This window comes from Schistocerca gregaria, chromosome 8, assembly GCF_023897955.1.
Source record: "Schistocerca gregaria isolate iqSchGreg1 chromosome 8, iqSchGreg1.2, whole genome shotgun sequence".
Taxonomy (NCBI): domain Eukaryota; kingdom Metazoa; phylum Arthropoda; class Insecta; order Orthoptera; family Acrididae; genus Schistocerca; species Schistocerca gregaria.
The window spans coordinates 450,534,111-450,547,865 of NC_064927.1; the positions used below are offsets into that span (position 1 = coordinate 450,534,111).

Below are 13,755 nucleotides of genomic sequence, written 5' to 3' on the forward strand. Positions count from 1 at the left end.
ATCACCACAGAGGCAAGTCTGTAAGTAGTAAGGCACAGATTTCAGGTGATATGGATAATTGCTCTTGGAAGCACTTCAAGAACTCACAGGTATTTCAAAAAGGAATTTACAGCTTTGAAAATTCATATAAATTAATTCATAGTACCTACAGAGGTGATTGTTGTGTCAATTTGTAGGAAAATACATCAAGTTTTGTCTCACATAGTTTGCAAGTGCCGAACCACACCATAAGAAGTGCTAGCGGCAATCGTGTTAAAGATAACTGCCTTCACTGGGTTAGAGCATGTTAGCTGTGTGTTTTGGTTTAAAGAATCGAAGTCGGCGACAATAGTGCAGCATAATTTCCTTACTAAGTATGCTAAAGATCCTTCTAAGAGCCCTACAATTTGTGAGTGGCATAAATGTTTTGTAGAAACAGGGTACTCGACGAAGACATTAGAAATCATCAAGTCATCCAAGCATATCTGATGACGCCGTTAAGCAAGTGAAACAACGTTTTGTCGACATATCAATGAAGATAACCAAGAATGAAATGTTCACTTCGTGCAAGATGGTGCACCACCCCACTACCTGGGTGACACCCAGGATTTTCTCAGTGTAATGTGCCAACTGTGTGGCCCCCACATTCCCCAGTCCTGGCATCACTCGATTATTATATATTTTATTTTATTATTATTATTTTTTTTTTGGAGGGGGGGGGGGGGAAGGGGGGCGGTGATGCATTGAGGATATTGTGTTGTACCTTCAGTGCCAGCTTCTCTACCTGAACTTAAAGTAAGAATTTACACCGCCACTGAGCAATTACACCTGTAATGCTATAGCGAGTTTGGGAAGAAATGACTTCCAATGAGATGTGTGCAGGATAACCAACGGAAGCCACATACAACATATCTCGTTTAAGGTAAAAAAACCTGATGTGTTTCCGTACAAAAAACACTAAACCCAGCTGTAGATCTTGTTTCAATAAATTTATATGAATTTTTAAATTTGCAAAGTCCTTTTTCAAACACTCTGTTCTTCTCATTGTGGTGTTCGCCTCTTTCAGCAATTCTGTTTTTATTTCATTAATGGTGACAAAACAATGTCTTTTCATGGTTATCTTTGGCCTCATGAATAGAAAAAAGTCACAGAGGGCCATGTCGAGCAAATACAGTGGCTGAGATAGCTTAATAGTCTTGTTTTTTGTCAAAAAAATTACAAACAAGTTTTGACGTGTGAGCAGGACCATTATCATGACACCATTTTCATGAGTGGTTTTGCCACAATTTTGGTAATTTTCTTCAGACTGCTTCAAGTAAATGGCGCATAACTTCCAAGTAAGCCCTTACCTCATGGCTCATATCCCTGTATTAGACCTGTCCCATATATCCTCCCACCACCACCTGCTCCAGTTCGCTTACAAACATCACCTCTCCCATCAAAGACAGGGCTACCTGTGAAACCAGTCATGTGATCAACAAGCTAAGCTGCAACCACTGTGCTGCATTCTATGTGGGCATGACATCCAGCAAGCTGTCTGTCTGCACGAATGGCCACCAACAAACTGTGGCCAAGAAACAAGTGGACCATCATGTTACTGAGCACGCTGCCCGACATGACATTCTTCATTTCAATGACTGTACCATATGGATTCTTCCCACCAACACGAGCTTTTCTGAAATGCGCAGGTGGGAACTTTCCCTACAATATAGCCTTCACTGCTGTAAACCTCCTGGCCTCAACCTTCGTCAGTCATTGTCCTCACCCATCCAGCCTCTTCCCTGTTCCCATTCTAGCACTACATGGTCCTCATTGCACCCAGTCTTTTTACTTCTCTCCTTATCCGCTACCTCCCACCCCACCCCATCTCTCCTCTGCCTTCCATGTGCCTCCCGAATGCACATAGCTGTCCTACACTACTCTACCTCATCCCTGCGTGCTCCCCAGCAGCACTTCACTGTCCCTCACCCATACCCTTCCATCCCTCTCCCTCCATGCCACAGCCTCATCCTTACCCCCACCCAGTCACCACCCCCATCATGCACTGGTATTGCTGCGCACAGTGTGGCTTCAGTTGCCAGAGACTGCATTCATGTGTTTGCGTCTGAGTTGTATTTGTGTGAGTTAGTGACTGAGTGAGTGTGTGTGTGTGTGTGTGTGTATGTGTGTGTGTGTGTTTGTGTCTGTTGTCTATTTTTGACAAAGGCCTTGCTGGGTGAAAGCTTATTTGTGACAGTCTCTTTGTTGCGCCTAACTGCAACACAGAATCTCTGCTATACGATGTGTGGCAACTTTCCTTTTCATAGTAGTGTTCCATACCATCCTTGATTTTTCATTGTTTGATTAATATCCTAGTCAGTGGCACCAAACGGCAGGAGATTTGAACACAAGTTGTGGTATTTTGCATGTAGTGGGAAAATGGTATGTTTCCGGAGATGAGTTTCTATGCTAAACTTAACTGTCTTGAGCCCCATTCAAGCCCTCAACATCTGTAAAGGGAATTTAGTTACACCCTGTACATCCACAGGATAAAATTTTATTACTCTCATTTTTTGCATTGTTAGTAGTTAAGGACTTGTGCAGTCACATCTCAGGACAGACCCATTGATTGACTGTGAAAGGGAGACAGCAGTGACGGTGAGCTGTCAGCAGTGTTCTCCATTATCAGGCAGGTTACATTGGTGTTAGCATATTGATAGGTTAATCATGCATAGATGGGCCCCTCTGTGTAGTTTGCCTTGATCCCCTGATACACAAAAGCCATCTGTGACACCAAAGGACACAGGTTCTACTGTTGCCAGGGGGACTACTTTCATGGTGCAATGGAGGCCAAAATCTGTATCCTTGCGCTGTTATTAGGATTCTGTTACCACAATTGATCTTGTTGAAGACTGACTAAACAAACTGTTTAAGGCTGGAGCTGTGTTGATCTTTATTGCATCACAGGTTAACATTCTCATAGTGGATGCTCTCTCCTCTTTGTGTTTCTGGAGTGCATTGATAAAGAGTGTATCTGGGTATCATCCGTCTCAGTCCTGTTGAGCTGGTTGTGCAGATGTTTGAATCTTGACCCACCTCGTTCCCTCTGTGCATGCTCTCACCTGCTCTCCAGATGCTGTATGTCAGGCTCATTTGTGAAACTTGACAAAAGTGATACATATTGTTAGAACAGAATCGCTGGACTCTTGACACTTCCAACATGTCTGATCTCTCTGCAGCTAGCTGCCCTACCCACAGCTGTCACTAGCAGACTTAAAACTTTATGCTGATGATTAGTCTTTCCACTAGAGAAAAGGCAAGGACAGTGCAGAAGTACTGGTGAATAAAAGGCATGTTTAGGGCTGGAGTAGGAGCTGGGAAGGGGATAGGCAGATAGGGGACAGGAAGTAGCAAAGATTGGGTTCAGAGGGGCTGTAGGAATAAAGTATGTATTACAGCAAGAGTTTCCATCTGTTGATTTAAAAAGAAAAAGTTAGTTTTGGTGGAAATAATCCAGTGGCACACTCTATTGAAGTCAAGTACACCATTTGTGTGGTATGCTCAGCATCTGGGTGGTCCTGCTGTCTCTTGGCCACAATTTGGCAATGGCCATTGTTGTGAACAAACGGCTTGTTAGTGGTCATGCCCACACAGAATGAGGCACAGCTAAGTTAATGGCTGCTTTTGCAAGTAGCCCTGACTCTGATGGAATACGAAATGCTTGTGACGGGATTGGAGTAGGTGGTGGTGGGAGGATATATGACACAAGTCACTAGGTCTATTTCACAGATATACATCTATATCTATACTCTGCAAACCATCATGAGGTGCATGGCAGAGGGTACGCCCCATTGTACCAGTTATTAGGGTTTCTTCCTGTTCCATTCACATATGGAGCACAGGAAGAATAATTGATTGAATGCCTCTGTGCGTGCAGTAATTATTCTAATCTTATCCTCATGATCCCTATGTGAGTGATATGTAGGGTATTGTAATATATTCCTAGAGTCATCATTTAAAGCTAATTCTTGAAACTTTGTTAATAGACTTTCTCAGGATAGTTTAGGTCTATCTTCAAGAGTCCTTCAGTATCTCTGTGACACTCTCCCATGGATTAAACAAACCTGTGACCATTCATGCTGCCCTTCTCTCTATACATCCAATATCCTCTTTTAGTCCTATCCAGTATGGTTCCTACACACTGGATCAATATTCTAGAACTGGTTGCACGAGTGATTTGTAAGCAGTTTCTTTGTAGATTGATTGCATCACATATTCTACCAATAAACCAAAGTCTGTCACCTGCCTTACTCACAACTGGACCTATGTGATCCTTCCATTCATATCCCTATGAAGTGTTACACCAGGTATTTGTGTGGGTTGACCTATTCCAAAAATGATTCACTGATATAATAGTCAAAGAACAAGGTGTTTTTTTTCCCATGATGTGCAAAATTTTACTTTTCTGAACATGTAAAGCAAGCTGCCAATCTCTGCACCACTTTGAAATCTTATCAAGATCTGACTGAATATTTATGCAGCTTCATTCAGGTAGTCTTCATTATAGATAACTGCATTATCTGCAAAAAGCCTGACTTTACTCTTAATATTGTCTGCAAGGCCATTAATATACAACATGAACAGCAAGGATTCCAACACACTATCCCGGAGCACACCTGAAGTTTCTTTTACATCTGACAATGGCTTTCCATCCAAGATAACAAGTTGTGTCCTCCCTACGAAAAACTCCTCAATCCAGTCACAAATTTCACTTGATACCCCATGTGATCATACTTTTGACAATAAGTGTAGGTGTGGTAGTGTGGTACTGAGTCCGTTGCTTTTCAGAAATCAAGAAATACAGCATCTACCTGACTGCATTGATCCAAAGCTTTCAGTATGTCATGTGAGAAAAGTATGAGTTGGGTTTCACACAATCAGTCTTTTCAAAATCCATGCTAGATGGAATTGAGGAGGTCATTCTGTTCAAGATACCTCATTATTTATATGTAAATTGAAGGTGGAAAGGGGAAGAAAGGAAAGGAAATGGAGGGGATCACTGCTGTCAGATGCATCGGGACATTATTGGAATCAGCAGCGATGGGTGAAAATGTGTACTGGATCAGGATTGAAACTTGGGATCTACTGCCTACTAGGGAGGTGCATTAACCACTTGCACCATCCAGGACACAGTGTTACTGCAACTGCACTGACTATCTCGACACACCTCACAGCTGATCCACATTCCCATCAAGTGCCACCTATCTGCAGTCCCTGTCCAGTTCCTCTATATTCACTCTATAAGATTTCCACACGTGGTCAGATGTATTTCTGCATCCACACTGAAGAAGATGGATCCATTGCCCAACCAGGGCAATCAAATTATATGAACGCATGGTGACTGTTCTTTCAGACATGATGGACATGATATTTGAAAACAGAGTTAAGTATTTTGGTTTTTGCTTTGCTACCCTCAATTTCAGTTCCCTTATACACTAGGGCTGGCCACTAACAGACTTTATATATGACCAGAATTTCTTTGGGTTCTGAGAAAGATCACTCGACAATATTCTGCTACAGTAATCATTGAAGGCATCACACAGTGCTGTCTTGACAGTCAAACATGTTACATTCATTATCTACCTAGAGCCCTACACTTTGTTCTACAAATGTTGTTGTTGTGGTCCTCAGTCCTGAGACTGGTTTGATGCAGCTCTCCATGCTACTCTATCCTGTGCAAGCTTCTTCATCTCCCAGTACCCACTGCAGCCTACATTCTTCTGAATCTGCTTAGTGTATTCATCTCTTGGTCTTCCTCTACAATTTTTACCCTCCATGCTCCCTCCAGTACTAAATTGGTGATACCTTGATGCCTCAGAACATGTCCTACCAACCAACCCTTCTTCTTGTCAAGTTGTGCCACAAACTCCTCTTCTTCCCAATTCTATTCAATACCTGCTCATTAGTTATGTGATCTACCCATCTAATCTTCAAAATGCTTCTGTAGCACCACATTTAGAAACCTTCTGTTCTCTTCTTGTCTAAACTATTTATCGTCCATGTTGTTTCACTTCCATACATGGCTACACTCCATACAAATACTTTCGGAAACGACTTCCTGACACTTAAATCAATATTCGATGTTAACAAATTTCTCTTCTTCAGAAATGGTTTCCTTGGCAGTGCCAGTCCACATTTTATATCCTCTCTACTTAGACCGTCATCAGTTATTTTACTCCCCAAATAGCAAAACTCCTTTACTACTTTAAGTGTCTCATTTCCTAATCTAATTCCCTCAGCATCACCCGAGTTAACTCGACTACATTCCATTATCCTTGTTTTGCTTTTGTTGATGTTCATCTTATACCCTCCTTTCAAGACACTGTCCATTCCGTTCAACTACTCTTCAAAGTCCTTTGCTGTCTCTGACAGAATTACAATGTCATCACAGAACCTCAAAGTTTCTATTTCCTCTACATTGATTTTAATACCTACTCTGAACTTCTCTTTTGTTTCCTTTACTGCTTGCTCAATATACAGATTGAATAACATCGAGGAGAGGCTACAACACTGTCTCACTCCCTTCCCAACCACTGCTTCCCTTTCATGTCCCTCAACTCTTATAACTGCCATCTGGTTTCTGTACAAATTGTAAATAGCCTATCGCTCCCTGTATTTTACCCCTGCGACCTTCAGAATTTGGAAGAGAGTATTCCAGTGAACATTGTCAAAAGCTTTATCTAAGTCTACAAATGCTAGAAACGTAGGTTTGCCTTTCCTTAATCTCTTGTCTATGATAAGTCATAGGGTCAGTATTGCCTCACATGTTCGAACATTTCTACGGAATCCAAACTGATCTTCTCTGAGGTCGGCTTCTATCAGTTTTTCCATTCGTCTGTAAAGAATTTGCGTTAGTATTTTGCAGCTGTGACTTATTAAACTGAGAGTTCGGTAATTTTCACATCTGTCAACACCTGCTTTCTTTGGGATTGGAATTAGTATATTCTTCTTGAAGTTTGAGGGAATTTCGCCTGTCTCATACATCTTGCTCACCAGAAGGTAGAGTATTGTCCGGATTGGCTCTCCCACGGCTGTCAGTAGTTCTAATGGAATGTTGTCTACTCCCGGGGCCTTCTTTCGACTTAGGTCTTTCAGTGCTCTGTCAAACTCTTCACGCAGTATCATATCTCCCATTTCATCTTCATCTTCATCCCCTTCCATTTCCATAATATTGTCCTCAAGAAAATCGCCCCTGTATAGACCCTCTATATACTCCTTCCACCTTTCCGCTTTCCCTTCTTTGTTTAGAACTGGTTTTCCATCTGAGCTCTTGATATTCATGCATGTGGTTCTCTTTTCTCCAAAGGTCTCTTTAATGTTCCTGTAGGCAGTATCTATCTTACCCCTCATGAGATAAGCCTCTACATCCTTACATTTGTCCTCTAGCCATCCCTGCTTAGCCATTTTGCACTTCTGTCAATCTCATTTCTGAGATGTTTGTATTCCTTTTTCCTGCTTCATTTACTGCATTTTTATATTTTCTCCTTTCGTCAATTAAATTCAGTATCTCTTCTGTTACCCAAGGATTTCTACTAGCCCTCGTCTTTTTACCTACTTGATCCTCTGCTGCCTTCACTACATCATACCTCAGAGCTACCCATTCGTCTTCTACAGTATCTCTTTCCCCCATTCCTGTCAATTGTTCCCTTATACTCTCCCTGAAACTCTGTACAACCTCTCAGTTTATTCAGGCCCCATCTCCTTGAATTCCCACCTTTTTGCAGTTTCTTCAGTTTTAATCTACAGTTCATAAGCACTAGATTGTGGCCAGAGTCCACATCTGCCCCTGGAAATGTTTTACCATTTAACACCTGGTTCCTAAATCTCTGTCTTACCATTATATAATCTATCTGAAACCTTCTCGTATCTCCAGGGTCCTTCCATGTAGACAATCTTCTTTCATTATTCTTTAACCAAGTGTTAGCTATGATTAAGTTATGCTCTGTGCAAAATTCTACCAGATGGCTTCCTCTTTCATTTCTTACACCCAATCCATATTTACCTACTATGTTTCCTTCTCTTCCTGTTCTTACTGTCAAATTCCAGTCACCCATGACTATTAAATTTTCCTCTTCCTTCACTACCTGAATAATTTCTTTTATCTCATCATACTTTTCATCAATTTCTTCATCATCTGCAGAGCTAGTTGGCATATAAACTTGTACTACTGTAGTAGGCATTGGCTTCATGTCTATCTTGGCCACAATAATGCATTCACTATGCTGTTTGTAGTAGCTTACCCGCACTCCTATTTTTTTATTCATTATTAAACCTACTCCTGCATTACTCCTATTTGATTTTGTATTTATAACCCTGTATTCACCTGACCAAAAGTCTTGTTCCTCATGCCACCGAACTTAACTAATTCCCACTATATCTAACTTTAATCTATCCATTTCCCTTTTTAAATTTTCTAACCTACATGCCTGATTAAGGGATCTGAGATTCCATGCTCCGATCCGTAGAATGCCAGTTTTCTTTCTCCTGATAACAACGTCCTCCTGTGTAGTCCCCACCTAGAGATCCGAATGGAGGACTATTTTACCTCTGGAATATTTTACCCAAGTGGACACCATCATCATTTAATCATACAGTAAAGCTGCATGCCCTTGGGAAAAATTACGGCTGTAGTTTCCCTTTGCTTTCAGCCGTTCGCAGTACCACAACAGCAAGGCCGTTTTGGTTAGTGTTACATGCCTAGATCAGTCATTCATCCAGACTGTTGCCCCTGCAACTACTGAAAAGGCTGCTGCCCTTCTTCAGGAACCACACGTTTGTCTGGCCTCTCAACAGATACCCCTCCATTGTGGTTGCACCACATATTATGTGGTAATCTCTGTTTCTTTAGAAGTTGCTTTACAGTGACTGTATACCATAAAGGTTTCCTCACATTATGAACTGTTCTATTGGGTTCATATCTATCCAATGTGTGATGAACTATTCTTTTAAACTTGAGCTAGAGTTCCTCTGTATGCACCTGCCCTGTACTAAAAGTTTCAAGTTCCTGATTTTTCATCTAGTTTTCTGAACATATGTATCTTTCTGCTTGTTTTCTTTGTCCTTTGTTCTTTGGTAATCATTGTTGCTACAACCACGTCATGATGTCTGATACCAGTTTTGATATGGACATCCTCAACTTGGTCAGGTCTGTAGGTTGCCAGTTCCTACCTATCTGCTTTAGGTAGTTTTCAGCAAAGACATTAGTAAAGTTTGACAGAAGATATGAGCCATGAGGCAAGGCGTCGGGAGCAGGAGTGGAATAGGGACAGACAAATATGTTATGTAGATTGGTGGGCAGTGGAATATCACTGTAGGAGGGTTGGGGAGAATATTTCGCATTTCAGGGCTTGATGGGAGGTAGTTGAATCACTGGTGGAGACTATGATTCACTCTCTCTATTCATGGGTTATGAAAGACTTAGTCTGATAGTCAGTGTGCTTGTCTGCCACTTACTGTGTTGTGTGAGTTGATTAATCATCTATCCTCTTCATATTGTTGTTATACCATCCTGAATTTTCCATTGTTTGAATTTTATTTATTTTTACCTCGCTATTTTATTTATTTTTTTGTTTTTATTGCCTTTGTGAATTTTGTAGTACATTCTAAATTCAATGATATTATTAACCACAAGTGGAATTAGGGAGTTGTTTTATTGACATGTAATTGTAAGAATCCCAAGGTTCCCACAGATCTTTACAATAGTCTGGTTATCAACATTGTATAAACACATGCATGTTTCTGCAGATTTTTTTACCTCAGCTGTATTTCCTCGTAAGATTATACCATAGGACAGTACTTAGTGAAATTATGCAAAGTGTTAAGAGACTTCTATCAAAAAGAAAATTCACTGAAGAAAACTCTTTCTCTTTCATTTGCTTTTTTCCCCTGTCTCTTTTTCCATTATCCTCTGAATTTTTGTTCATGTTATTCATTTCATTTCTCATTTCCGTTTCTCTTAGTCTATCTTCAATTCTTACTCTATCTGTTTAGCATCTCTGGCTGAAGCTTGCTCAACACTCATCTTTGACTTCTGACTCTATAACACCTCCATCATCTTCCTCTCTCCCCTCATTATCTTAAAGGGTGATTTCCTCTCATCCTGTGGTCTCAGTGACCTGTCTCTTCTTCCTAACTCTTCCCAGCCTGTCACTCTCTCCTCTTTCTTGACAGTACTAAGAGTTGTGATAACTAGGATTGGTTTTTCTTCACTTTTATGTGTCTTACAGTACTTAGAAATTTGTCTCCTACAGTACTGGCCAGCAATTCTGTCTTCTTATAATCTTACTGCATTAAGAGAGATAGAGATCTGTTGTTCTTTGATAAATATTACAGTGGTCAAGGGGATAGGAGATATTCAGCTAGCAATAGCAGGTAAACAATAGCAATTTAATGGAACAAAGGAAACAGCATCTTTTTTTTTTTTCAGAAAAGAAAAGTTGTTAATTTTATGACATTTTATATAGTTTAAGTAAGCACAAATAATTTATAATATTTCAACAATAATTAATTATTACTACAATAGCTAATTACTGTTTCACTTTGTTAATAAATATCTTGAATTAATCCACATCTGCGACTGTTACCCTTCATGATGGGATCCACAGATTACAATGAATGATTAAATGAGATGTCTCAATCATGCAACACATTGTGTCAGACATCTATGATAACTTTTGTTTTCTGTCTTCAAGGAATGATTTTAAACAGTGAGCCACAGATGTCAGGATTCTGTAATGATAGTTCACTCAGAATATCTAGTGAACCAAACAAGTGAATTATAGTTGGTAAATTATAGAACATCATACATGAATGAGGAAATGGCTAGATCTATGGAAACAATGTCTTTAATGTATATTAAAGTTGTAATGTATGTTAATACCAATGTTTTCACTGTTGTTATCCAGTCTAATTCTGGCTGTAAGCATGTCTGCAATAAGAAACTAAAAGTAACAATTTTAGCAACAGTCCTAAACAAAGTTGATTGCTCTTTTTACCAATAATAGAAACAGGAGTAATATGAGTATGGCTGCCAGGTTTTGGGTTCCTTTAAGCAGTTTATTCACTTTGATTGTATGCCCATAAAACCAGCCCCAAAACTCTTCGAAAACTCTTTTGTGGATATTTACAGGCTACCTTATGTAGTATTACTGTTTAGCCACTTAGTAGTAATATTCATTATTTGTAAAATCTTGAAATTGAAATTTTCTTTATTTATGGATGTTATGAAAACAGAACTGTGTGACACACATACAAGAACCACAGTCCATGATTTTTTTTTTAATTAATTTGTTAAAATGAGCATAATTAATTTTTCTGCTTATTATTTCAACAGACATGCATCACATCAGCCACGATGAATCTTTTGACTCAACAAGTGAAAGAGCACGAAGAGAGTTTCTTTCAAAAGTAACTAAATCACCAGAATTCATGTTCATTCCAAGGAAGGACCTCAATACAGAAGAGGTGAGTTGACAATAAATTGAAAATGAGTATGAGTTATAAACTATAGTTTGGTTCAACACACTATATTTTATATAAGTTAAATGTACTAAAATGAAATGAATGGATTGAATGGAGATGCAGTTAGTGAAGCCACAATGACCTGGAATGATATTGTGCACACTATTCAGATAATTACACTGAGCCTGCAATGTAATGCACATGTAGTACAGTTTAAAAATCTGTGTCTGATTAGGATTCAGATCAATATTTCTTGAACACAATACTCATTGAAAGCAATCAGTATTCAAGCTAATATCAACCAGAGATAAATGTCCATATGAATCATGGATCTTGCTGCAGAGAGGAGCAGGCTTGTCTCAATAAAAACAAATATTCATAATGCAGGTGCAGTCACATCAAAAGATTACCCATGGAGCAGAAACAAACCAAGGTGATCTTGAAGCCCTGGTAGATAAATTCCAGTGTCTCCTATGTAAACTCACTAAAGAAATTTAAGAAACAAATTCTAATTGCTGCTGATTTTAACATAGATACAGCAAGCAAAATAAGCATGTCAACTAAGTTCATTGACGTAATTCAAGAATATGGCTTTAGGCTAACTTTCAATGACTTCACCAGAGTAAATGAGCAAACAGCAACATGCACAGATGATATTTTAACAAATCACACATTTGAGGACACTGCAAAATTCTCTTTAAACCTAGGTATCTCAGATCACTCTGCTCTGCTATAGAATTAAACTTACAAAAAATAAATAGCAGAAAAAAATGGGAGGAGAGGCTTCATGAAACACAGTTCAGTGAAGAAACCATAAACTTGTCTGTTATAGATTAAATGAGGTAGATTGGTCATTACAACAATTTCCTGAATGTCTAAAATATGGAGAAGTCAAACTAGTATCTAAGAAAGGCTCCAAAAATGATATGGGAAATTACTGTCCAATTTCCCTTCTTCCTGTGTTTTCTAAGGCATTTGAAATGATTGTTGCTATTTAAATTCAAAATTTGTGCTACAAATACAATGTAATCTCGAAAAATCAATTTGGATTCTAGAAAGGCAAAAGTACAATTCATGCAATCAATGAATTTGTGATTAAAGTTAGTTCCCCTTTGGACAAGTCACAAAAAGCTGTGGGAATCTGCTATGACTTAACCAAAGCATTCAACTGCATGAATCACTCCTTACTACTATATAAAATGAAAAAATACGGAATTATGGGTAGCGCCTTAGAATGGTGTGAGTCATATCTAACAGAGAGAAAGCAAAGGGTTGTCACAACATCAAGCAAAGGGAAATACTCCTCGAAGTGGAGAACCTCCTCACAGGGAGTACCACAAGGCTCAAATCTGGGCCCAATCCTCTTTCTTTTTTATGTAAATGACTTACCCATAAATATAAATTATTCAGTTTTATTTGCTGATGACACATCAGTACTGGTAGAAATTAAAAACACAGAAGAAATTCCTGAAAATGTCACAGAAACTCTAGCAAAACCTAGATGTTTGGTGCCATCTAAATGGCCTAAAGCTAAATATTTCAGAAAAACATCTGATGCAATTTAAGACAAAATTGTCTCTAACAAATTATATTCACATAAGCCAGGAGCTAAATGAAGCAGAGCACATTAAATTCGTAGGAATGCAATTAGACAGAAACCTATCATGGTCCTCACACATAGATTACCTAAAAAATAAACAGCCTGCCGTTTGCTATGACAATTTTAGCCAATGTCACTAGTATAGACACAAAAAAAGGGTATACCAAAGTTACTTTGAGTCAGTAGTGGGATACGGTATTGTCTTCTGGGGGAATGCTAGCAACATGACAAAAATATTAACTTTGCAGAAAAAATTATCAGAAACAAATGCAGTGCAAAGCCAAGAGAATCTTGTCAGCCATTATTAAGACATCTTAAGATACTAAGCGTTCCCTCATTGTATCTGTATAAAATAATTCCTTTCACAAGTAATAACCCTAAACTCTTTTTGTCAATTAATTTCCAACATAGTTACGAAACTAGAAACAAAGAAAGCTTTATGCTGCCTACACACTGGCTTAAGCTTTTTGCACGGACTCCACAATATGCGGGAATGAAAGTATACAATAAACTGAAAGACGTGAATTTTAGAAAGGTCTGAACTGAGGCAGTAAAGAGAGAATTGTATAGCACCCTGGTGCAGAAATGTTATTACTCTGTTGATGAATTTTTTTAATGATCTGACCGTCTGAGCAGGATAAAAACAATAATAATAAACAATATTCAGATTTCATTGT

The 13,755-nt window shown here is 38.9% G+C and overlaps 1 protein-coding gene across 1 annotated transcript in view; it reads left to right on the top strand.

The window, feature by feature from the left end:
• Positions 1-13,755, top strand: part of LOC126284790 (probable E3 ubiquitin-protein ligase bre1) — a 339,859-nt gene that overhangs the window by 219,734 nt on the left and 106,370 nt on the right. The window contains exon 11 of the mRNA XM_049983953.1: positions 11,351-11,481. Within this exon, the coding sequence (XP_049839910.1) occupies positions 11,351-11,481 (131 nt within the window). The remainder of the gene's footprint in view (positions 1-11,350; positions 11,482-13,755) is intronic.